Source organism: Magallana gigas, chromosome 5 (genome assembly GCF_963853765.1).
Source record: "Magallana gigas chromosome 5, xbMagGiga1.1, whole genome shotgun sequence".
Taxonomy (NCBI): Eukaryota; Metazoa; Mollusca; class Bivalvia; order Ostreida; family Ostreidae; genus Magallana; species Magallana gigas.
Genome location: NC_088857.1, coordinates 41,270,112 through 41,296,288, shown reverse-complemented (window position 1 = coordinate 41,296,288; position 26,177 = coordinate 41,270,112). Strand labels below are relative to the sequence as shown.

Here is a 26,177-nt window from a genome sequence, read left to right as displayed (position 1 = left end):
AAATCAAAGTTCTGAACGTACTTATGCTAAATCGAGGTTTAGACAGAATGATACATAATGTATATTCTTTGAATGATCAGTAATTCAACACTATTTGTTATTTTTTATTGTAAAATCATCACAAGCTTATCTTTTAAAAAGATTGGTGAGCTAACGCCGTAGCCATCCTAAAACACAGAAGCAGATTTCTTCAACATTGGTTTAAATTCCTGAATCGATTAATTAACAATAAGAAGGAACAGTGGTGTACTGGAATTGTGTCTCAATTTAGAATTGTGAATCTAGAGTGGGCTTCACATCGGCGATGGCATAGCTCATTGACTGTGCCTTAATCATTATGTTTCTACTGTAATTTCAATTTCGAGGTGAACATTTTCAAGAACCATTGCAATCGTATCTTCTCGGGCCTTTCCGGCAAGCTCGGAAAACATATCAGAGGTTGTTTTCCAAGCTTGAAGGAATTTAAGATAAAGGTAGCTATTTATTATAATATTTAGAATAACTTTGCATTATAAAACCTAAGCTACTGTTACTTTTTTACATTTTCAATAAAACACAAAACTTCACGTGAAGATGATAAAACGAAACTCAAATAGTACAGTTTATCTACAGTATTCCCAGAATCCCCTACTATGGAGTCGAGCATGCGTATTCCAGTGAAAATAACTAACGTAGTTGCTAGCGCTCGAGAGCGCTAGCAATAAAAAAGTGTGGAAAAAAGCCGAGGCATAAAACCACTTATATCGATTTGAAAAATCCACGGGTTTTTTTTAAATATCACTGTGTAATGATGTCACTGTATTTAAGACAAAGTTTGAAATATTTACTAATTAAAATATTTCAGTCCATAATGCTTCGATCAAACCATCGGAAATGATACTCTCCAATGTATGTGTATATATGAGCCAATTTTACAGGATATTGTGTAAATTTAACACTTTTAAGTGTAAAATTTACAGTTTAAAGTGTATATTTTACACTTTAAAGTGTGAATTTTACAAATCAAAGTGCGAATTTTACAGATTAAAGTGTGAATTTTACAGATTAAAGTGTAAAATTTACAGATTAAAGTATGAATTTTACAGATTAAAGTGTGAATTTTACAGATTAAAGTGTGTGAATTTTACAGATTAAAGTGTAAAATTTACAGATAAAAGTGTAAAATTTACAGATTTAAGTGTAAAATTTACACTTTAAAGTGTGAATTTTACAGATTAAAGTGTGAATTTTACACTTTAAAGTGTGAATTTTACAGATTCAAGTGTAAAATTTACAGATTCAAGTGTGAATTTTACAGATTAAAGTGTAAATTTTACAGATTAAAGTGTGAATTTTACAGATTAAACTGTAAAATTTACAGATAAAAGGGTAAAACTTACAGATTAAAGTGTGAATTTTACACTTTAAAGTGTGACTTTTACAGATTAAAAAGTAAAATTTACAGATTAAAGTGTAAATTTTACACTTAAAAGTGAAATTTACAGATTAAAGTGTGAATTTTACACTTTAAAGTGTGCATTTTACACTTTAAAGTGTAAATTTTACACTAAAAAGTGTAAATTTTACAGATTAAAGTGTAAAATTTACAGATTAAAGTGTAAAATTTACACTTTTAATTGTGAATTTTACAGATAAAAGTGTAAATTTACAGATTTAAGTGTAAATTTTACATTTAAAAGTTAATTTTACAGATTAAAGTGTACAATTTACAGATTAAAGTGTAATATTTACACTTTAAAGTGTGAATTTTACAGATAAAAGTGTAAAATTGACAGATTTAAGTGTAAAATTTACACTTTAAAATGTAGAAAATAAAAAAATGTGAAGTGTATATGTGGCACTAATACGCTTCCGTTTCAATCATTCTTACCAAATGCTTAAAACATTTTAATCGGGAAGTACTCTAGCCTCGCCTACTATTAAAGTAAAGTTAAGTTACATGTGTATTCGGAAAACAACAAAACATTGCAAATATGCTATTTGATGCATGTTGTAGTTTCGGCATAACATTAACTTATTTCATAATACTGACAGTTCATATCACATGCCGATCATTTCTTTGAAAGGAATACTTTGTTTCTGTACTGTTTACCGACAACTTTACAATTAAAGCGCCTTTGAACTTATGTGTGCATATGGCATGTAATCCCGATCCCGAATCAGATAAACGTATGCTTGCCTGGTTCCCTGAGCTACCCATTACGCACAGGAACCAGGCTAGCTCATGCACAGGCTGAATTTTCCCCATAGCATCCGGTTTAACCTCGCTTATATAATTTTTGCGTGGACCTCAGGGTCCACGCAAAAATTCTACGTAAACTATACACTGAAATTTGTGAAAAGAAAATGATTCCTTATTAAAACAGACATTTTTAAACAAGTTTACGTCAAAAGTATTTCATATCATTTATTAAAAAAATTATCTATTATAAAAATGACATGTAGTGACAACGACCAGTGATCAAAGTCAAAAGTCCAAAGGAAAAATACTAAACAGAATCAGAGCAAACATGGACCTCTAATACAAAAAGAGGAAGGACCAAGTGCCGTTGAAGAGTAAGCATCCTCTGCTGATTGGTCACATGGCCATGCGCATAATGTCATATCGGTAAAAATGTCATTAACTTTGAAATAGTCGTGATTTGTGAAAAATATCATGATCGGATGAATATCATGATCGGGAAAAATAGAGAAATATTCGTGGACAATTCGGTTTTTAATCAATAGTCCAAAGCAGAGCAATCACAGGCCTCTGGAAACTCTCAGAGGTAGAATCAAGAGCCATGAAGGAGTGAGTATCCTCTGTTTACCTGTCACACCCGCCGTGTGCTCTTTTACTTAATGGAAAAAAACGGAGAAATCTTTAGACAATTAGGTGAGTATTTATGGTTTAAGAATAAGTATGAAAAACGTCAGTCAGCGTGTGACCCATTAGAAGATTGTATTTGCTCACAAGGTCGTTGTATCGACCATAGAACTTACAAAACGATGACTTCAATCGGGACTATTGGTAGTCCTGTTTTATCAACTTGTTTGTCAGAGAATTGTCTCGCTATAGAAACTGTTCATACGGGCCCTTGCGTAACGAATTTATAACTGAGAGACAAAAACTCCATATGCAGGTGATTAAGGTATATTGCTACATAAGTAAGAAACCAATACGTTCGCAATCTAGCAAGATCTTAACATACTTACCTTATTTTGAATAACTGACAGGTAGGCATGTCGAAGTATCTTGTCATTATCAATTCAAATTTGAAGCAATGAAATATTTCAATATTTTTTAACAGTTGTAAAAGGAAAGGATTTAGTGAACTGAGACAACTTGCTTTGAAGCTAATATAAAGACCCGTCTTTGCTAAACCTAGAAAAGAAGCAGGAGTGATGACTCTTAATCAAAAATGTGATCTTTTCTTACCTTTACCCACTAATGTCAGTTTGTCCACAGAGTCTACCGAAAGAGGATCTCTTGCTCCATATTCCAAACACCCCATCGATAATTTTATGATATATGTTGTTACGTTCTAAGTTTTAAAAGATAGTACTTAATATTAGTGAAATTGATAATCGATAACAAATATGAAATTGAAAATAACGAAAAGTCGACAAATAAATACAAATTAAATATAATCAAAATGTTGTAATATGATGTTAAACTATAAAATACTAGATTGCAAAACAAATACTATAAATCACTATGATAAGCTTATAGTATTTGAATACTTAATTAAATACGCCTTGATTAAATATGCAGTACACTGTACTTTAATTCTTTCCCCATTTAAAAATAAAACAAGTCATATCAGTGCTTTCAGCGTGCGTTAGAAATTTCAAATCTAAAAATATTAAATACGAAGCCTCTAAAGTCCCTACCACAGCTTCCAGATTCAAAACATCTGTTGCCGTGTTCTATATGAATGCGATCAATGTTAACTTTATTAACATTCAGCAATGAATAAAAAAAGACTTGAAATTTTAAACAAGAAATACAAAGCACCCAAAGGACCTACCACAGCTTCCAGTGTGAGGTAAGGCTGGTAACGAGTCAGTGCATCAAGAGTGCTGTATATGACCTGTAAGTCTGCTAAGTTGAATCTTCCTTGTGAGTTGTTGCAACCAGGTGTGATGATCTTTTCTACTAGTCGCATTAGCTTTATTACCTTCTGTTGATATCAAATTTTCTTTTACATGATAATGCTGGGATGGTTATTGAAATTTTATGTCAAATGTTTATTATTAATCACATTCAAACAATTAACATAAAAAACTGGTATGTGATATTACTTTTTGATAGTTTAAAAATATAGGTCCTCCATGCGTATCATCAATATAGATAGACTCGACTCCTCGAAGCACATCTTCTTCGCGTGTGGTATTTTCTTTCTATGAATATTAACAGAAACATAGGCCATCTAAAGTAACACATTGATTATCATAGTTTTGAATACATACTCTATTATATACATGTAATGGTAATATGCTTATAAAATTACATGTTTAATCTTAATTATTTCATATGAGCTTCAAAATGAAAATCACTTGAAAAATAAGCCAAAATGAGACTAGAAGAAGTGTGTATAATTGGTATTATTATGTCTCCTGCCAGTTTGTCGCTATATATTCAATACTCATCTATTTCGCATAGTATACAAAGGATTTATATATAGTGTAAGCATACTATGCCGAAAAAGAGCACGGCAAATGTTTTCAACGGAAATCTTACAGGTGCCGTCAGTGGGTTTTGAACTCACGACGCTAAAATCGTTCCAGCTTGAAGTGCAATGCGTTATACCGCTACCCTATATAAGCCGATAGTGTACCTGACAGTATATATATATATATATAAAACACGTAGATATATACGACTGACATCAAGCAATTAAAATTATGATTTACAGTCAAGTCGTACACAGACCAACTCGTATACAGGTCAACTCGTATACAAAATTTTCCGCATAAAAAACGAAAGTCAACCCGTATACAAAAATTTCCGCATAAAAGCTTAAAGTCAACTCGTATATAAAAAATTCCGCATATAAAATAGGTATGCTTAACCGAAAGTAATAAGGAGTGTCTTAATTAGCCTTTGAGAAGTCATCCGTTTGGAGAAGCAAGAAACACCGCGCTTGATGTTTTAACAATTATTCTTTTGATATGTAGAAATAATTACCAAATAATAATGATTGGATTGACACAATTAATTATCGTTAATTTTTTTGTTGTTTCACATCGTTACCGAGTTTAATGATAATGCACAATTATACGAGTTTAATGATAATGCACAATTATACATGTATGAATTTTGCAATCTTTGTAATAGTTGATAACATCCATTTTATTCTTATATGTCCTGTTTACGCTGAATTACGGAAGCAATATATAGAGAAATTTTATTACAAGAAACCAAGTGTTTTTAAGTTACTTTTAAATTACTTTTACGTTTTGTTTCTAACTTTTTGTATACGAGTTGACTTTCGATTTTGTAACGGGATTTTTTTGTATACGAGTTGACTTTCGGTTTTTTATGCGGAAATTTTGTATACGAGTTGACCTGTATACGAGTTGGTCTGTGTACAACTTGACCGGACACCAAAATGATTATTCTTTCTAAAAACACTTCATTATAGACGGTAATTTTAAAGTTAAATTTTCTGATAAACTTTTGAACAAATTGATTGAACATTTTTCAAAGAAATTCTACATGAGAATCACAAAAACACTTTTTTAAATGACGCTTGATAAAGAATGTACAATAAAAAAAATTAAATAAAACATTTCGACTTTTCTTAGTAAGATCAAACGTCTCTCATTTCTTGAAAAGAATATAAACCTTTGTTGACTTTTTATTGTACAACAACTTGTTGATTTAATAAACAATCAAATCAATTGATTAATTTGGAAATAAAAACAACCGCTTGCTTTTCCGGGGATTATTCTTAAGGACTAGCCTAGTCAACACTCAAACGTCACAGCACGTCAGTATATTCAACAATTGGCATAATAACAACAATAGTGTTGTGTTGTGCATGTACTATGCCTAAATAGTAGTCAGAGTTTGATACTTAGTGCACGAGCCGGAGGCACAACACAACACTCTTATATAAATAGACGATCGATGTATTCTTAACTTATCGTACGTACGTAAGGGAACTGCTTGAAACAGGAAGCCACTGCTCCAATGAAACACAGTGTTTGTATGTCATTTCCAGACAAATAATGCTCGCTAAACTTTTTATCAAAGTGAACAAATGATGCCTCAATAGAAGATTCGTCCGTAGGATAGTATGGAGGATACACCTGTTTAGAATTGTAACAAACTTATGAATTGCCAGAAAAAAATGAAATCACACAAAAGTTGAGAGAGTAAAAAACAAACTCGTACCGTTATGTTTTTCGTAAAGGTTCCGTAATCTCCATAGATATCAAAGACTCGCACTCTGACAGTCACAACATAGCCAAAAACTGGATCCCCGGCCTGAATAGGCACATCAGCAATGCCACTTTCACCTATTCGTAACATTAAAAAAAATTAACAATTCAATGAATTGATCATTTAACAAACACACAAATTATTATCTAAAATTATTAAAGCTATTGCAATAATTTTCAAATGTACATGCACGACTTTGCTTACTCGATCAAAAGACAAAATTTAAATGTGATAAATTGACGTGGTAAACGCCAACTATGTGTTAGAAAAATTTTATAGGGTATCCTAACCTCGCAGACTTCTGCATGAGTAACATCATTTATTACTTTTGATAGACAGATTAAGCAAACCAAAAAAGCCCTTTTTCCACCTCCCTCAAACATATATTAATTTTAATGTCAAACGTTTTGATATTTTGTCACAGATCAAGGGAGCGCTCCGGCTTTATGGTGTTTCAAACTAGACATGGCTATGCGTGCGACCCGTCATTGCTAGATTTTGATGAATTTATAAAGTACCGGTGACGGTGTAACAAACTCACGGCATCGACATCTGACTATGGAATGCCATCAGATGATGCATTTGTCCAAATAATAATTGATGCTATGTATCATTTAAAAATGCACAGTGTTCGAAGATAGAGGATTACACTTACTTCCTTCGTATATAATTGTGACAACATCATCTTCGCCGTGTGTCAGGTTTCTGCGTATTACTGTTTCAAACAGGTATACCAATGTTTGTAAACTGTCATCAGGGTCGATCCAGTTTGAGCAATTAACGCTTAAGATTGGTGATACAATATCTAAAAAAAATTCGTATTTGTTACCAGACATAGTTATTATATATAAATGCGAAAGTCGAAAAAAAGGAAACTACGACATTAGAACTAATAAGTTTTCAGTAAGTCGGATGAAAGAGAAAAAAAATTATTTCGATTTTAAACATTCTTTTATTGCTTAACCCTTTGTATTTATGCCTCAATAGAATTTGTTATAAATTTAACGCTTAAAAGTGTTTTATAGCATGTGGGTTTCTTCAAGCTTCTTTTGAATGATACAAAACTCTACAGAAAAATGTGAAAATCAAATTAATAATTAAAAATGTATTTCCAACTTAATAATCAGAAATAGATATGATCTTTACATGAACTCTTATTCTGAGTATCAACAGGGGATCAAAAACAGTTCTTCTTTTGAAAATAATGAAGATGGTAACATCAGAACAATAGGAAATATCGAATAAGAGATGAGTGATTCAGTATTATTTAGACGTTATTTAGTATTTAAATAGGGATAAGTGATGAATAAGTTTTTAAAATCTATTAAAATTCAATGATAAAATCATTACAAAACATAATCTATAACAGCATAGCTAGCTTTTAAATATTTTTAATTTGCGTTGGTTACAACTTTAATATTATCAGATACTGATTGTATGATTTACCGTTAAGTTGATTTCAAGTTAGTTCTGAGCAGCACATATTTACCTGTTTGTAATGTAACGGAACAAATTCCACCGGTAGGTGGCACGTTTGTGTGTATTCTTCTGTACACCTTGCCTTCTTGTTCTGTTTCGTTGCCCGTTGTGACAAATAATGTCACAATGTACTTCTTACCAGGATTTAAAACGTTGCTGGATATCACGAAAGCTTCTTTTTTACTTGTTGTATCTAGGAATTATAAATCTCCCATTGAAATACAGAACTGTCATTTTTTTAAATATATTCAAGAATAATTCGTCAAGTCGTTGCCAATGGTTTCATTTTAGTTTTGCAAATAAAAAGTAGCTGAGCATAAACTGTACCGTTTTCATATAAATCTGCAGACAGTTGAAATACATGGTATTTTCCATTTAATTCTTCCCATATTTTCCAGTCATACTTAATAGCCTCCTCTTGTACACATGATTGACACCAAGCCACTAATGCAACCTTTGATGATATAGCAACTTTGTTGTTGCAATTAAGGCTACAGCTGTGAATGAAGACGAAGAGTAAGGGTAAGAAACAATATGTCAAATATTAAAAAAAATATTGAATATTAATTTACTAATTTTGATGACTGATTAAATGTACTTGATAGCTAATGTTGGTCCCTCCTCGGTAATTGATGCAATCTGTGTAAAAGTTCTCTGGGAAGATCCCTGGTGCACTGTCACTGTAACAGCATACTCATAGTCAGTTAAAATTCCGGAACTCAGCTGAACAACCCCATGTGATATTTCTTTGAAGGAACACGTACTCAGCGGTGTTTCATTAATGATTATTTCAGTTTGAGTAAGTTGTACACGTGAAATTCTGAAAATAGTAATTCCTATTTCATATGATTAAGGATACATAACAAACATAACTTTCAAAATATCAAGTGATTATAGCTCTGTTTAACTACATATTCAAAGAACCGTCAACTATCCATCGACACTAAGAATGAATTCTACAAACTGGTCTACTGGTCTCATTAAAAATTACCTGGTACATTTCCATGAAAAGGTTAAGTTTTCGTTTCCTCCGAAGATTTGGTAATCAATTCGTGATTCAGCTAAAGCATCGAACGTCATATCCTTTGATCCAATGACGTAATCACCTCCTACTATGTAAGCAAAGGGATACGAGCTATGGAATTGAATAAACATGTATTCCGAAATCCAAGTGGTACTAAGTGTCACATTGAGAGTTAAGTTGTACAGTCCATCTGTAAATGATTTTCTTTTTATTAGGAATCTACCTTGACCTTCCTTCAAAGGATTTTCATAATCAATGGGTAAACCAATGGTGTTGGTGTTGTCCGTTTGGAACAAATTCCATTCAAAATAAGCATTTTCGTCTTGGCAGAGTATGTTCATTCGATTTGAAATGTAAAGATCGTATGCAGAGAAGACTTTCAATGGATTGGTTGGTATTGAATGCTGACGATCAAAAATACCATGAGGGTCAAAACAGGTATTTACCGTAGTTGCTACTTCTGTCATAGTTTTGACAGATATGTAGTTTGAACAATTTATTGTAACAGTATTTGCTCCAAGGCTGATGTAAACATATTTGAAAACCAATGGTTCGGTAGATGATATATTCTGTGTTTTAACGTAAACACTATCGCGATCAACTGCATCCCCTGGTTTCATTTCACATGTAACAAATGGTCGTGTGGTACTCGAAGATGATATTACTTTAAATTCGGCGTATCCTGGGGGAAGAGGTATCTGTTTGGGCTGAACGATGAGACTCAAACTGTCTTCTACGGAAAGGTCTGCTATCAGAAACTGGTCAAGAAACACCGTTTCCCTTTCTCCGTTTGCATGTACTGCATAGACGGATGGAAAGTAGAACCCATACATCATGTACTTAAAAGTGAAATAAGTTCCATTCATATAATGATTTACGTTATATGTGTCTGAATATATGCCAGTGTGAGAATTGGTGTCGACGTTCAAGAAGTAGGAAGGAGAACCATATATACCTTGTGCATATAGATATACATAGGTGTCCCGCAAATCAAACCTTTGAGAACTACACGACAATTGTATCACCCCTAATGTTATTGTAAGGCTATATGTTTTCACGCTCTTTCCGGATCCTATTTTGATAACCATGGCATAGGTCCCACGTTTGCTGGAAAAAGTGTGTGTTACTTGGGGTGACACCAACTGGAAAGTTTCGGGAGGTGCTCCGTCTTTGAAATCCCAAGTAACTGATAAACCGGGCGGAAATTTTTTAAAGTTTTTCATTGAAATGGTAAATGTTACATTAACAGGAATTGTGACGGATTTGTAAAAATGCCTATATTCGGATGTGGGAATGACTGGCTCTAATTCCATACTCATTGAAACGGGATTTGGATAACTAAAACTAAAGTCGGATAATGAGTATGATTCTACATACATTGTTGCGTGTACAGCTTGCTCGGATATACCATTGGTGCACGTAAATACCACATTCATAGTGCCTGGTGCCTCATAAAAGTGAGTCCGTTCAACTGGAGAATTATTTGTTAAATTTACAGCAAGCGTTTCTTCTCCATCGCCATAGTTAAATTTACACTTTACACTTGTAGGGTCCTGATTCATTGATGAGTAGTGTAGGGTTAAAATGACTTTGCCGTCAGGATAAGGGATATATTCAGTTGTTGGGGAAATAGACAAACTTCCAGTTGGTATGGGATGCTCTATCTTTATCATTTTGCTGTGAAAGTGCGTATACATCGAGTTCCAAGCCCTAAGCGTTATATTATAAGGTCCAAGAGCTACATAGGAATGAGCAATGGTACTGGGCACGAATTGGTCATGGAAAGATCCCGCTGTGTTTTGAATGGTGTTATTATCTCCAAAGTCAATGACGTAATAAACGTTCCAATACGGAGACGAAGTAAAGGAAATTTGAATCTGCTCGTTCACGGCTGCAAAATCTTTTGTTGACAGTTCCATAGTTATCGGATCCCAGATGTAAACTGTTTTCCTTGGAGTAAAATAATTGGTTCCATTATATGACAACAATCCATATACGGAGTAGTTCCCCTGGTAGAAGTACGAATGGAGACGTGGAGCTGCGGTGCTCAGATTGCGTAATTCCGATGCTGCTGTGTCGTACTGACTCTCACTACCGTCAGAGTAAAACAGAAAAACCGTAATCTGGTCATTGGAAATAGTCAAGTCAGTCTGAGCAGTTATTTTGAACTCGATGGGTTGTCTTGTTCTGTATACTATGGAATTATTGAAGTGGACAGTCTGATTTTCCAGAACTTTGCCTGAATGAAAGAATTTCATTTAACAATTGTTTGTATGAATAAGTGAGTGAAAAAATAAAGCTTAAGCATGATGTCTCCTGTGATATAAAAGACAACTCTTCAAATAGTTTAATTAATTCTATCCAACTTTTACCGGATTTTTATTTTATTTTAATTTTTATAACTTTATCTTGTTTATAAAGCAACTGTCAGTTATTACGAGATACTGAATTGTACGGCAGACATTGCCTCTTTGTCCGTATATATTGTGCGTGCAACTCAGTATCTCGTTTGAAAGACTTATTTCATGTACGTTCGACTTATTATCATGAAATTAACAACTCAATGACTTGTTTGTAGGACTTAATATCCAGTATGGTTGATTAGTTATCTAGAAATAACGACTTATGTCTATTCGTAAGACTACTTCTACAATGAATCCTACGTACGGCATTGAATTTCTTAGAACATTCGAAATACAAACTCCTAATTACGAGATACCCACTCTTACATACATATTTTATCTTCAGTGCGACTTAATATCCCCTATGTTTAACTTGAAAGTTATATCAATTGACAGTACTGTGGTTTTATGTATATCTGAATTCAAATTCATATAAGAAATTATCCCAGATAAGGTTAAGAATTAAAAGTATTTTTCGCTGTTTTATATACTGTATAACTATCTGTAACAGATGCCTGAAAAATACCTGAAATTATATAAAGTTAAACCCTCGTATTTTCAAGAAAATGCCTTGCAATTACAAATGATGAATGCAACTGTTGAACAATGATTATTCTTTTACATAAACAACAATTATATACACTCTAGGCCTGTGTGAAGCGTTAAAGTTGTGTTTTAAATACCTTGACATTCAAGTCGATGTAGTTAAAATTCGTCCACTTAATTTGGTAATTGCAAACATATAATCCAAAAAAAAATTAAGTGCGCATCGATTCTAACTAGTTTAAAGGAAATTTTATTTCAATCAATTCCAAAAAGTCTCATAATTAATACTGTCCAATTAATAGTTCGACAAACATTAAAGTCGTTGTACATGAAAGTCGCTGTGATTTTATAAATGAAGAAGTTTCAAGGGATCAAGGCTAACGTTCTTCAGGATGATTTTTAGAAGGTTTCAAAATTACATTCAATTTGCTAAATTTGTTCTATTTATTAGACGACTTAAACATGAAATCAACTCATAAGATCGAATATCGGGACATATAATTTCTCATCAATGGTGGATTTTCCTTAAATAATGAAAGAAGTCGAAATCAGGCTCCAGGACCAAGAAGCAATCGTAGACTTAAGTCAAAAATTGTAAACTGTCTTAATGTCTCTTGGTTAAAATCACTGAAAAAATAGAAATTCAATTAAAAGTGTCTTGATACAAAATTGTCAGTTAAAAAATTTCAATCCTCCAAATATGATAACAATCATTTTATGACTGACTGAAATTTTGACTTAAGTCTGAAATTGCTTCATGATTTTAAGACCTAATCTAAATCGTTTGAGGCTGAGAGATAGTGGGCTTAAACATTCTTATTTTTTATTGAAGTCTGTGCATATCGAAATAAAGTATCAAAAGTATATTTAAAATCGCACTGAAACATGCAAGAAAGCAAGTATATGAAATGAAAGCCTTAATTGTTTACAATTATATATATTATTTTATTTTTTTTTTTTTCGATAAAGGGGTGATATGAAATGTTATGGAAAACAATGAAGCAACGAAAAACTGTCAAAATTAATAATTCAATATGCTATTTATTGATCTTATACAAAATTCTGGATATAGGAGAAGGCAAAGTCTGTACATTTTTTTTTCTTCTTATAAAAATGCAGCCGGTTCAAAAATATATGCAACAAAATTGAAAAATTAATTTAAAAGCTTAAGAGATGCCTCAGACGCTAATTTTGAAATTCCAGATCTGAAGTTTTTTCAAACAATTCGTGTAAATTATCTATTATAATAATTTCAGAATAGCCACACAGTAATACCGGAAACCCTGGCCAAGTTGCCACACTTTTCACAGTTAACATGCAAGTAGAAGCCACTGGGTTATTTCTGATCATGCCCAGTTGTAAATAAGACGGCTATTTAACAATTCATGCAAATTGCTGTGACCGATTGAACCTCATCCAAACATATTTATTATAAAGCCGGGGTCAATAGAACCTCATCTAAACACATAAATCCGGGGTCGTGAATTTCAATGATCCTTCCTTTAAGGTCCTTCTGACTCACGTAATCACTGACCTTTTGCTACAAAACATTTTTCTTTCGGCTTCCGACAATAAAAATATTATCTTTTTAAATACTACTATTCATTTAAGTAGGGCCTGTAGGGTAAATGAATTTCTTAACCTCCTGAAGGGGCCTCAAATTTGATATAATAAATTTATAACAACTGTATAGGTTATTGCTCTTTAGCTAACCCGTGTCACACAGGTGACCTATTACAATTTTCTTCGTCCGTCGTCGTGCGTCCTTTGTCGTCCGTAACAAGTCCAAATTTTTAACTTCTTATTTAAAAATACAGTGTTAATTGTTACTATTTTTGGTTAGGAGCATCTCTTGGATAATGGGAATCTAACAGTGTTGATATTTACTATTTTTGGTTAGAAGCATCTCTTGGATAATAGGAATCTAAAGTATTAAAAATATTGCCTATCCAATTCTGGGGTTTCATGGGCGGGGCCAAATATCCAAAGATACCAAATTTTAAAAAAAAAATGTAATCTACTACCGCTGTGGGGGAAAACCAAGAAGTTTGGTTATAATGTTCATGGCCCCTGGGTCAATTTTGGCCCGAAGGCGGAATTAATACGGCCCTTTACTGAAAATGTATTAAATCTTAGAAAACATCCTTCTCTACTCCCCTATCTTCTGTATTTGGAAAAAAACTGAGTTTTTTGGGTTTGTGTTTGGTGTCCTTTATTAGGAGGGGTGGTAAATAAGATGGCCATTCAGTGAAGATGTATTTTTTAAGGGTCACTTTGGTCCATTAGATAACAATTCTTCCGTTAACAATTTTACATTTTTAACTTCATCCTGAAAAAAAATTCCAGTGCTTGGTATGCTTGTACATATAGCAATAAACTGTATGCATGTTGTGTCAGTTATTAATGAAACTGTGTTCGTTATAAAAGATTGACCATTTAAGGTCCTTTTTTCCCAAAGTTTACAATTATTTCTTGATACTGGAGTTAATATAGATAATTCAAGATTCCTCTAACTCTCCTTTCCTCCGCCCCATCTTCATTAATCGGTGTTTATAAACATCAAATTGTAGAAGCGAGTGTGACTGTCAGAAGAGTCTCTGATAAGGGTTAGACTCTAAGATAAAGATTAAAATCGAACATGGGATTTTAAGGATATGGCACTCAGGTGACCGACAAGGCTTGTCTGTCTGTTGTTTAAAATTACATTCCTAACAAATAAAGTATAACGTATTTGATATTTTTCCGTTATGGGGGTTCGTTTATAAGGGAGGGGTTTGCTCTACCAAATTAGTTGCTTCGTAACTGTAACATCAGAATTAGTGGCCAAGTTGCTAGGGCGAGCCTTATTGGTTAAACGGTGAAACTACATTCATCTTTAAAATCTGCCAGATTATTCTATTCATTGGCTAGAACGGGTCCCCAAAAAGTGTGAGGTAAATTTGTATAGTTTCTAGAAGAAAAAATGGGTATCTTGTGATTATCTATAAAGCATTGATGACCAGAAGGGAGTCTACCAATAGTGTAAGTTTCATGGACCAGTGTAAGTTGTAAGTCGGCCCTTTATATGAAATATAGTGAAAATATTATTATTATTTATTCAGAAATTCATCCTTGGGCAATACAGCCCATCAGTTTACAATAATTCACATAAACATTGGACTCTTTGGAGTCTAAAATTGGGGAGGGGGGAGGGGGGGGGGGGGTTAAACCCCTGATCAAGTGTTCCACAGTTCCACACATTACATATAGTAAATTAAATGTATTAATTAATTATATACGAATTGAAAATACAGTTTTGAGTCAACAAGTGTTACACAAAACTAAAGGCATAGTATAAATTTATAACATATGTTAACATACAAGAGAATATGTTTCTTAAATATATTGAATGAGTTTCATGCAATTTAGCAATTAATTATTACGGATTAATAAAGCACATTAAATATATTTAGCAAGACCAACCAGGGTAGATACGTGATCTAAACCAACAACTGAAGTAATTTAAATGTACTTGGAGACTTATAATAGTATTCGCTTAAATATTTTTTTCGTAAATTATAATATTTGAGACATTGAAGAATAAAATACATACATCTTTATATCTACCCCTTGCTTTTTGACAAACAGCATTACATTGTAAGATGGCTAAGTGGCATTGGCCTTTATTGACCATATAAACTTTTTAAGAAGGAGAGCTTTGTATAAATATATTCAGAAATATTTGGATTTTAAAGCTAAAATAATAGAAATGTTTCATTACATAATAATATTCTTATGGCTGAAAATATTATATATCTAAAATTCAAAGATTAATCTGATGGTTAATTTAATGATCATCAAGCATCCTTAATAGCAATGGTAATAATAGCAATGGTAATAAGTATATAGCATAGGTATTACAGATACGAAGAGACGTAAACGATACCATAATAAAAGAAACATTGAGGAGTGGTGTAAATAAACATAGACACTGCACTCTTTCTAGTATTGTATATATAGTGAATGTTTAAAAATAAATGTATACATGCATTATGCATTTCTTTCGTAATAAGACTTAATCACGAAATAAGCCCCACTTACATGCACATTACTGCATAGATAACTGATTTTTTTTTAATTCCCCTGAACTAAATTTCAATATTCATGCATGTTTGTATAAATTATAATTTACTATATACAGGTGAACAGTAGTTACAGCGTTATTGTTGACAATTTATGTGCACGATCCTGGTACACGAAAGATTACACAGGATATTACAAGAATTACAAAACATGTTAAAATCATCTGATTCAAATAGTTTACGCTTAATTAAAGCTGTATATTTATCTTTGGTCTATGCATTTAATAAAATTTTATTTAAAATTAAAATTAATGTTATAAAAATTGATTTGAAATTAAATTAAAACGAAAATTACGGTGCTTATACTAATGTGATACCTAAGGATTGTGTTTTAACAAAAAATAAATAAAACTTCTCATATAAAAGTAAATAATTTTTCAAAATTATTTTTCTCCTTTAGATTAAATGAGCATATAATATACCGTTGCATTTCAAATATTCCATTACTTTGTTAAGCTTTGTCTATCATTTACAGAATCTAAATTAAATAGATATTTTTTTTTATATTACGAATAATTCAAGTTTGTCAAACATTATTTCAAACTTTATAATCTTAAAAGAACTCACCATCAACAGGATAAAGTGCGATTAGCAAGGGAAGGAAAAGAATAACCAGGCAAAGTCGCTTCATATCTGTAGGTCTGTGCGCATACCATTCCAGTCGTTCTCTCTGCGACACTAGTATGCCAACTCTCTAATAAGAAGGCCCGCGGCTTAGTCAATAAGTTCAGCTGCATAAGTCTGTGGGCATGCGTTAACATCACGCTGTGTGGGTTTGTAATTATTCCTTTTATTTTAGATTTTAATTCTAGATTTTTCCTTGGAGGTTTCTATTTTGACAAACGTACATAAAAAATCATTTAAATGCATGGATATGGCCTCCTCATCGAACGACGTTTTATGTGATGTAGAGCAAGAAAGCAAATTGCATCTCATCTCAACTTTAGTTCATGAATTGTCCATTATAATACAGGGTATCGGGGTAAAATAATATGTTTGAGTACTTTTTTCTTTGTTTGCTTTTTTATTCAAGTTTCTTATGTTAAACATGCTTGTCCATAGAACAGGGAAAAAAATTAACTCTATATATCAGTTTTAATAAGCTGTATATAGTTTTTATCTGACATCAACTTTTTGCAAAAGAGCAGATAACGTGTGCAAATGCGACTGAATAAAATCTAAGACGATAATGAGAGAGAGAGAGAGAGAGAGAGAGAGAGAGAGAGAGAGAGAGAGAGAGAGAGAGAGAGAGAGAGAGAGAGAGAGAGAGAGAGAGAGAGAGAGAGAGAGAGAGAGAGAGTACTTAAGCGCCTGATTTAATTGTATCTTCTCCTCCTTAAATATCAATTGTTCCATTCCGATCGTACCACATTACCACCATTAAACAATCTTTAATGTCAAAGTATGAAAAGCCAGAGAGCCTTGGGAGTCAAATCCATCTTCATATAGATTAATCCAACGCCAAGTAATGGGTAAGCATACTAGTAATTGTTTGGACACTTAAAAAAACAGCTGGGTAAGAGTACGGTTAATATTGAATCGGCAAGACACAAAAAATGAATAGATAATTCGAGCGGTTACCCAAGTTTCGAAAGGTGACAATTCTTAACATATCTGAGCCTTTGCATGTACATGTAACTGGTCGGATGATTCAACTGTGCATTGATGGTGGATATAACGACATCATTAAATTAATTAGTTCATGCAATTAATTATGAATAAAGTACACGTTGATTTTAAGACTCCGAGGAAAAGTGACCAAATCGATATTGCATAATTTCTCAATAATCATTGAACTCTCTGAATTCTAAATTGACATCATATACCCAGATGCGAAAGATCAATTATAAATAATGAAATTTATTAATCTTTAATCTTTATTCCTAGATAGTCAATACCACGTACACCTTTATTAAATCTGGCATTTGCAGCAGAGAAAGGATTTTAATTTAAGAATTAAAAATGCTCAAAAAACAACCCTAAAGAAAACAATCATAGTACATCTCTTAATAGTAAATGTGAAATTAATTTTTCAATGTTTCTGTTATATCCAATACAAAACATACTTGTAATCATAGAGAATACATGCTGGAACAGCCTTGTATTGACGGGGGGGGGGATGGATTTGTGAGTAAAAATTTTCAGATACACAATAGTTTTTATACGGTTACCTTAAGTTTTAGACATATAGCACATTGTTCTGTTTGAGAACTTTCCACACTATTCTTAACGTGAAAATAAAAGGTAGTCAGTTCATTATAATTCATTTTTCTAAACGTTTTCTATATGTTTATGTAACAAAATTATCGGTCTCCAAAATGACCCTTTTCCTTTTTTTTTAAATTTTTTATTTGCTGCATGTCCGAAGGCTTAAAATGGTTTTAATTTATACTACTTTCTACAAAAAATCATAAAGTTTTACTTCTAATACTATGCAATGCAATCAAAAATTATAACTATACTAGTACTGATGAAATATAGTAAATGCAAAATATGAACGGTACTAAAATCCATGTCAAATACAATTTTCAATAATCGTTTGACTAAATGTTACATGGATGTGTATTATGGGAAATTTTTATTAAAAAAAAGTAACACATTTAGCTAATTAGGGTCTTCCGTCCTCTTCAAATTTTCAGGGCTGATGCCTCTATATCTGCAGTTTGTACCGCCGTGACGATTTTTTAAAGTCAATTTTGTCTGCGACGTTTCTCAAAAACGAGAAAAAATAGAGGGCTGAAAACTTCAGACATGTTAGACGTTAAGTTTTTCTGGTGCAACATAGTCATATAAACGTTCGTCGTCACTTCCGGTCGTCACCGGAAGGAAAGACAAAAAATCAATTTTTTCATCTTTTGGCTTTTTAGATATTTTTCCAACGGGTTGATAGTGAATCTTTTTCTGATGCAGAATATGTAATTTGTTTGAAAATCGATAAATGCGTTCCCGAGATATTAAGCATCATGGTCCTGATGCGATGGTCCGAGTAGCTCAGTCATTAGACATGTGCCTAGGCGACCCAGGTTCAAGCCCCGAGTGCCAAAAATTTTTTTTACTAAAATTTTGCTTAGATATATGATTTTATCTTTAAAATGATGGGCTTTATCTCATATATTCGAAAATTGGACGGAAGACGCACTCGTTGCTCGCAACGAGAACAATCTAGTTATTCTTTTTTCCCCTTACACTTTTTGTGCAGACGATTTCTCAGAGATGGCGCGTTCAATTTTCTTCAAAATTTCAGGGATAATGCCTAGTGCACTGAATTTTATATCGCCGCGATAATTTTTGAAAATTCACTTCCAGTCGGAAGTTATTGTTGTTTTATGATTTTTAAAAGTCAGTGTTGTCTGCGACGTTTCTCAAAAATGAGTAAACACAGAGGACTGAAATTTTCAGAGATGATAGATCTACCAATTTTCTGGTGTACCTTGGTCAAAAAAATGTCCGCCGTCACTTCCGGTGGTCACCAAAAGCAAATTTTAAAAATGAAAATTTTCAACTTTTTTATTTCATAATTTTTTTCAAAAAAGATGATAGGGACCCTTTCACTGATTCAGAATATGTAATTTGTTTTAAAATCGATTTGCGCGTTCTCGGGATATTAAACATCAAAGTCCTAAAGCGAAAGTTCGAGTAACTCAGTCGATAGGGTCGTGGACATGGCCATTGCGACCGGGGTTCAAGCCCGGAGTGCCACTAAATTTTCGCTTAGATTTACGATTTTGTCTTTGAATAAAATAGTTTTATCTAATCTATTCAATAATCAGACAGAAAGACCCACTCGTTGCTCGCAACGAGAACGATCTAGTTTTTTAAAAAATAATCGTTTCTGTGTCTTCAAATTATTAATCTTTTTAAATATAACAATATTATTATAAGTGGGAAAGGCAAGTACACATTAACAACGTATTTACAATGTATGTGCAAACAGTTTGTACTTTAAAATGGTAATTTTTTAAAATAAACAGTTAAACGGATATTACAGGAATTGACTTTGTAAGATGCAAAGAAAAAAATATTGGTGTGCATTATCCATTATTATGAAGACAGTTTTTCTTAAGCAGCTGTTAAGCGGTTTCATTTTGTAGATTTGTAACTATATTGCGTCGCTCAAACACGTTGTACAAATCATCTTCTATTTTAAAGAGTTTTTTAAAATTAAAATTTGAAGTAGTATTTGAATTGTTAATGCTCTGACAGCCTTCTTGATTTAAAAATTGTCATACCAGTACATTTAACTGTCACAATAGGTTTTCTACAAAGTCAAGCCAAGTAACTTACATAATCAAAAGTGTCGTTTCATCGTAAAAATTATGCATGATGTAGCTGGAACTTTAACATGTGAAAAAGAGCATAAACAATAAAGTCGTGTTATTTTCATTGCTGTCAAACACAACGATAAAATATTCATTTTTGCCATAACGATTTCACATAGAATCTTGCCAATCACCATTGTCAGCTCTTCTCTATGTATATATAATGCATGAATGTTTCCTGTTGAAAGCTTACACAAGTACTGAGCCTTTTATTTTATTCACACGATCTTTTTTAATATGATTGTTTTAAATATATTTTTATATCGAATACAAACTATAGTTTAATTAATTATTTAAAATTATTTATTTTAGAAGACAATGTTCTTAACGATGTCCATTGAAAACAGATTCTGACATTTACAAGCTCACAATCAAGCCCATCTCTAAAGAGGCTGTAATCATCCTATACATGCATTTACATTCAGTGTTTATATCTCCTTATGTTTATTGGAAATATGCGACGCTCAGTTTCCTGTGAATACACAAATATAAACATATATATACTACTATATTAAATTAATAGACTTGAATTTTTCGGCTTTAATACCGATAAATCAGAAGAGTACTGTCTTTTGTTTTATATATTTTAAACATCATTGGTACGTGAAGATTACCAATTTGTTTTTATTTTTTCTCAATCAAGCTTCGCTAATTAATAATCAACGAAAATTCCTTTTAAAAATCCGGAATTCATCTGGATTTTTTGGATTTTACAATCTTGTACATGCGCATTACATTTACGCTAAATCACGGAAGGCTCTTTAGTTTATGTTTCCACAATATTTGGATTTCACATTTGGATAAACTCAGAAACGATAATACAAATATGTGTAAATTTTCATTAAAATTTGCTTATATATTCTGTTCATGGAGATAACTCTTACACAGTGCATTTATCAGAAAAAATCCCGAGAGTTCCGTGCACTGTGTTAAAGTATTTCGTAAATGTCCGATATCATATGCAATGTCAACCCATGCACGCACGGGTCGAAGTCTAGTATTTTTAATCAATTTTATTAATTTTATTAATTGAAACGTTTAAACTTATATAATTAATTTGATATGTACATGTACCAATGGAAAATAATCGTTAAATCATATTTTTTCGCAGAGACATAAATAAATTTATGTCTCTGCTATTCGTCAACAATAAAGATTATTTTTTTTTTTTACAAAGTTTCTGGCACTATATTTAGAGTCGCGAAAGCGATCTAAATACCATGTTGATATGTTTCATATCCCTAGCTAATAGCGTATATAAGTTCAGGTTTCCTAATTTATTTAAGGAATTCGGTTTCAACTATATCCTAAGGATTGCGAGAGCATAAAATCACAACCGTCATCCACGGCATTTTGGCTTAAAAGGGCGAGGTAGATGGAACTTTCATAAAATGTATTACGTTTAACTTCTAGAATCACGTGCTCTTTTTTCATTGGTCATATAAAATGGAACATAATAAAATTTTGATAGATCATGGGCAACTCAGTGCATTGAAAACAACGATACAAAACATTTAGAGTAACTTTTTAACTTGTGCATCTTTAAATATCAAACTCGGGGGGACAAGCACCCTCGTCTGTTATCTGAAGATACACTCGTTAAAAAGTACTCTATATATTACATTCACAATATGTTGATATGCATCTCCGGGACGAAGATCCTCAACAGAATTACTGGTTGCGGCCCTTTGTGTTAGAGGTACATAAACAGAATGGCAGTGAATTTTCTTGATGAACATGACGACCTTATTGCCGTTTTCCGCAAAGTTTTAGATGTTTGCATGAAGGAATTATTATCAAAGGGCTCAGGTACCAAAAAGCGACAAGTTGATTCGATAATGCCGGAAGATGAGGAAAAAATCTGGACTCGTGGAGAACACCGGATTTAGATAATTGTGTATTTCATTTCGAGCCATAATTAAGTGGCTGTTTAAGCAGTAAAAAATGATAAGTTTTCGTGTTATAATTTTTATAGCTGCTTAAAACATTTCACAGAAACTGGTATGTTCTTTGAACTTCATGAAGCACATGAATTTGTAAATGATAAATACAATTTTCTTATTTTTTGCTACTCTTTATTTTTTTTAAAGTGTGATCCATCAGAAAAAAAAGTGTGATCCATCACAGATACACCATAGAAAACTGTTGTGTATCAAGAAAAAATGAGTTGCTGACATCAAAAGAAAAGCTCACAATGATACAATGCCTTAATAGCGATGATACACAATATATTATACAAGCTGACATCAGAATGAATATATAGATATAAGCATTGAATGCTTACTAATTATCATAAATTGAATTTAAAGACAATTTAATATATAATCAAAGATATAATATAAATTATCATATATATAAATATGTATGATAATTTTTAAAGACAAATTAACATACCGCGCTAACGTGTGGTATTCAATTTGGCTGCATCGTTTAGTGTGTTAGGACCGACGACATCCAAAAATTAGCAGTTTATGCATAATTAACGTATTGTAGACCAAGACGAGTTTTGAATACTAGTAGTTGCTGAAATACATGTACAGGGAATGGAGCTCTGCTTGTTTATACATGCAACATAATTTTTACTTACCGTAAAATTTCTTTTTCTCAAACATATTAGATATATTATTTAGTATGACAAAGTATTTGAATTAGACCTACGTTAGTATCTACATGTAGCTCAGCACATTAAAACAGTACGTTAAGGTATCATTATAATGACTCCTAATAGCATGACTGGTTATCATTTCAATTGCGGGAAACTAAACATTTATATTTGCATTCGTTAATTAAAGTACAATATGTTCAAATCACATCATAGGAAAGTCGGATTTCGAAGTTTGAAGTTTATCATACGCCGGTGTTCTGGTAATGTATGGCCAAGGCAGTTTGCAGAGAGATTTCATTTGACAATGATTCTCTTTATAATTTGGTATATATTCCGTGATATTTAAAATGTGTTCCGTTATGGTACTAACCTATTAATTTTACATTAAAATAAATATACCGTTGGTCATTGCTACTGTAATGCATTTTTGTCTTTGATTGTCGTTCAGTGGTCTATAAATTAACATACGCATAGATTACTTTTTGCAGTTTCAGGGATGTCAGTGGCGTAGCGCCCTTTACGCAAAAACGCAAATGAATACACAAAATTTTGCAAAGCATAGGTCTTATGATTTGAGTTTCCTCCTTTGCACGTAAACAAATCGTATTGAGACTCCACTGAATTGTAATCTGCATATTTAGTATTCAGTTCTCATCGTAAACCATGCAATTACTACGATTCCGGAAAATACCGTCATTCCATACTTTACATTAAAATTAATTGGAAGTTTGTTAAACTTATTAAAATGAGATGAACAACTTTTAACTCCTTTCCAAGTTTAAATATTCATACTAAAATCTGAAAACACATCAAGTTTTGAGTGTTTTTCCGTAATTGTATTCTGTAATTTTAAAGAAAATATTCGAAGAGTACAAGGTAAATAATGTTTGTCTCGGAATTCAGCAACTTTTGTTCATATTCATTGGAAACATAATGCTTAAAAAATGTCATATTTTTAAGGCTATTTTGTCATTCAAATAACATAAAATCCAGGAGCTTCCGGGGGCTTCGCCCCCTGGGCCCCCACCAGGGCTCTGCCCTTGACCCGCTGGGGGCCTCAAGGCGCCCAGACCCCCTACCTTTTTTTGAATACAGTAAATTAAAAGGTAGCTACGCCACTGGATGTTGCGGGCTTGATGTTTAAGTCAGGGCTATATATAACCTTCATTAGAAGTGAAACAGAACAAACAATGTCCCTGACCGTGTGGAACAGAGAGATTGACTCGTGTCTATGTATGAGTATGGGACGAAGGCCTCTCTCAATATGAATCTTTTATTAGATTCATACACTGGATATTTTTCGATTGAATACTAAATAATTTTATTGTCGTTTGAAATGACAAAAGCTTGTAGGTGATGGTGCTCTAGTCGAATAATGATAAGATAATGCTTTATATTTACATCTACCGAGTATGGTTCCCTTTATTTCTTACGGAAACTTTAATTAATTCACAGCTCTATAGAAATTAACAGGGCTGATATCGACACGTCCCGTTTATCGATTGGCCGAAACCTACAGCAACCTAAGATAAATCACAGACTGCACGAAATCATAATGATGATGTCAGACTCAAATTTCCATATAAGACGATTTGGCTGGGGTTTTTTTTTATATCTTACGTACTGATGTACATTAACAAAAGTTTAGTTAATTAAACTTATTTTACAATCAATCAATTTATAGATTTGATTGAAAAAAATGTAAATATAGACCAAAAAAATGCTTTCTTTGATGATTCATGCGGGTTATGAAGGTAGCGATTATTGCACAAAAAATTTACATGATCTGCGTTCTTTTTCTTATTTTTTCTTATTTTTTTTTTTGCAATGGCGCCATCTTCATATCTCGCAAGAATCACCAAAGAAAGCATTTTATTGATTCAGTAATCTTCATTATCCTCAGATCTTCTACTTTTTTGAGTTTTTGTCGAGGTATGCCACTGTATGATAACGTCGTTTCTCAAGATCGAGGGTAACACGTGTGGTGGGCATCATTTTAAGGTACAGAGTCATTTCGACCATAATTGCGGGTGTGTAACATGAACATAAGGACAAAGAATAATGATAGAAACCTTTAAATATATTTTGATTTTCTCTCTCTGGTCAAATAACACCTTTAAAAACCGTTGGAGCAATAGAAATGCCAACAACAAACATGCATGACGCAGATGACATGACATTATATTTACCTTTAGCTCAATTTATTTGTCTCAAACAACGGTAGATTTGATCAAACTGTTGAATCTGACATTTAGCTAGCTACACACATTGAAAAATAAAAACACCAAGAAATTGCGGGTAATATCAAAATTAATTGTCATTTTCCTCAAATATGAAACAGGTAGATTGAAAAGAGGCTATTGTAAATTGTTTTTCTGGCAGTGTCTAGCCAAGGCAGCATACAGCATAGATTTAACAATCACTCTCTATGTAGTTTTCCGATGGCATTTAAAATGTGTACAGTTATGATCATGATCCTCTTTTTATATTAGAATACGTATATTCTCTGGTGAGTGCTTTTCTACTGCAGTTTTGTCCTTGAATATATTATATCAAATGAAAATATACCGTGATTTTTTGGGGGCAGTTTGAGTAATATTGTGGGTTTATTGTGTACCTCTGATCTAGTTATTATCCAGCCTAAATATTGGCCAATGGTTACCAAACTACCATAGATTGCAAAGTCCCTGGCAGTGAGAAACAGAATGATTGATTTGTATCTATACTAGTATCTTAATAGGGAACAAAGGTAAATGCATCTCTATAATGAATCTTTTATAAGATTCAAATAATGGACCTTTTCCTATTGAAGAATAAAATCTTAGTGAAAACGCTAGAATGACAAAAGCTAATAAATGTTGTTCTAGTCGAATAAAGATATGTGTGTATAACAGCCAATGATAGAGAACGATGATTAAGAACTTCTGATGTTATGTATTATTGATGATTACTAACTGAAAAGTTAACACCATGAAATACCATCGGAGCGGTGGTAACGCGAATAAATTAAACAGGTCCAAGACTCATTGATGATGAGTGATTAAAACTAGCAAACTAATTCTATATGCAAAAACAAAGAAACATAAAAAAAAAATTACGAATCATTGATTTTCATTGTTAAAAAAAGGTTTTCAAAAATGTTCACGTATTTTCTATCGCAGAGAGCATCATCGTTGTTTTCATGTTGCATACTTTCAAAACTAACGTCAGAACACATACTTCGTGTAACAAAATTATGTTTACAAGTAGAT

At 32.5% G+C, this 26,177-nt stretch overlaps 1 protein-coding gene across 3 annotated transcripts in view; it reads right to left on the bottom strand.

Moving 5' to 3' along the window:
* The window catches only part of LOC105335227 (uncharacterized), a 28,517-nt gene extending 11,807 nt beyond the window's left edge, over window positions 1-16,710 (bottom strand). For all 3 annotated transcript variants that reach the window (XM_066085454.1, XM_066085455.1, XM_066085456.1), the window contains exons 1-11: window positions 16,570-16,710; window positions 8,901-11,172; window positions 8,508-8,729; window positions 8,237-8,406; window positions 7,920-8,102; window positions 7,086-7,235; window positions 6,383-6,507; window positions 6,142-6,297; window positions 4,285-4,383; window positions 4,011-4,163; window positions 3,419-3,524 (exon numbers count right to left, since the gene is read on the bottom strand). In XM_066085454.1, the coding sequence (XP_065941526.1) occupies window positions 3,419-3,524; window positions 4,011-4,163; window positions 4,285-4,383; window positions 6,142-6,297; window positions 6,383-6,507; window positions 7,086-7,235; window positions 7,920-8,102; window positions 8,237-8,406; window positions 8,508-8,729; window positions 8,901-11,172; window positions 16,570-16,633 (3,700 nt within the window). In that variant the 5' untranslated portion in view covers window positions 16,634-16,710. The remainder of the gene's footprint in view (window positions 1-3,418; window positions 3,525-4,010; window positions 4,164-4,284; window positions 4,384-6,141; window positions 6,298-6,382; window positions 6,508-7,085; window positions 7,236-7,919; window positions 8,103-8,236; window positions 8,407-8,507; window positions 8,730-8,900; window positions 11,173-16,569) is intronic.
* Window positions 16,711-26,177: the final 9,467 nt, after the last annotated feature.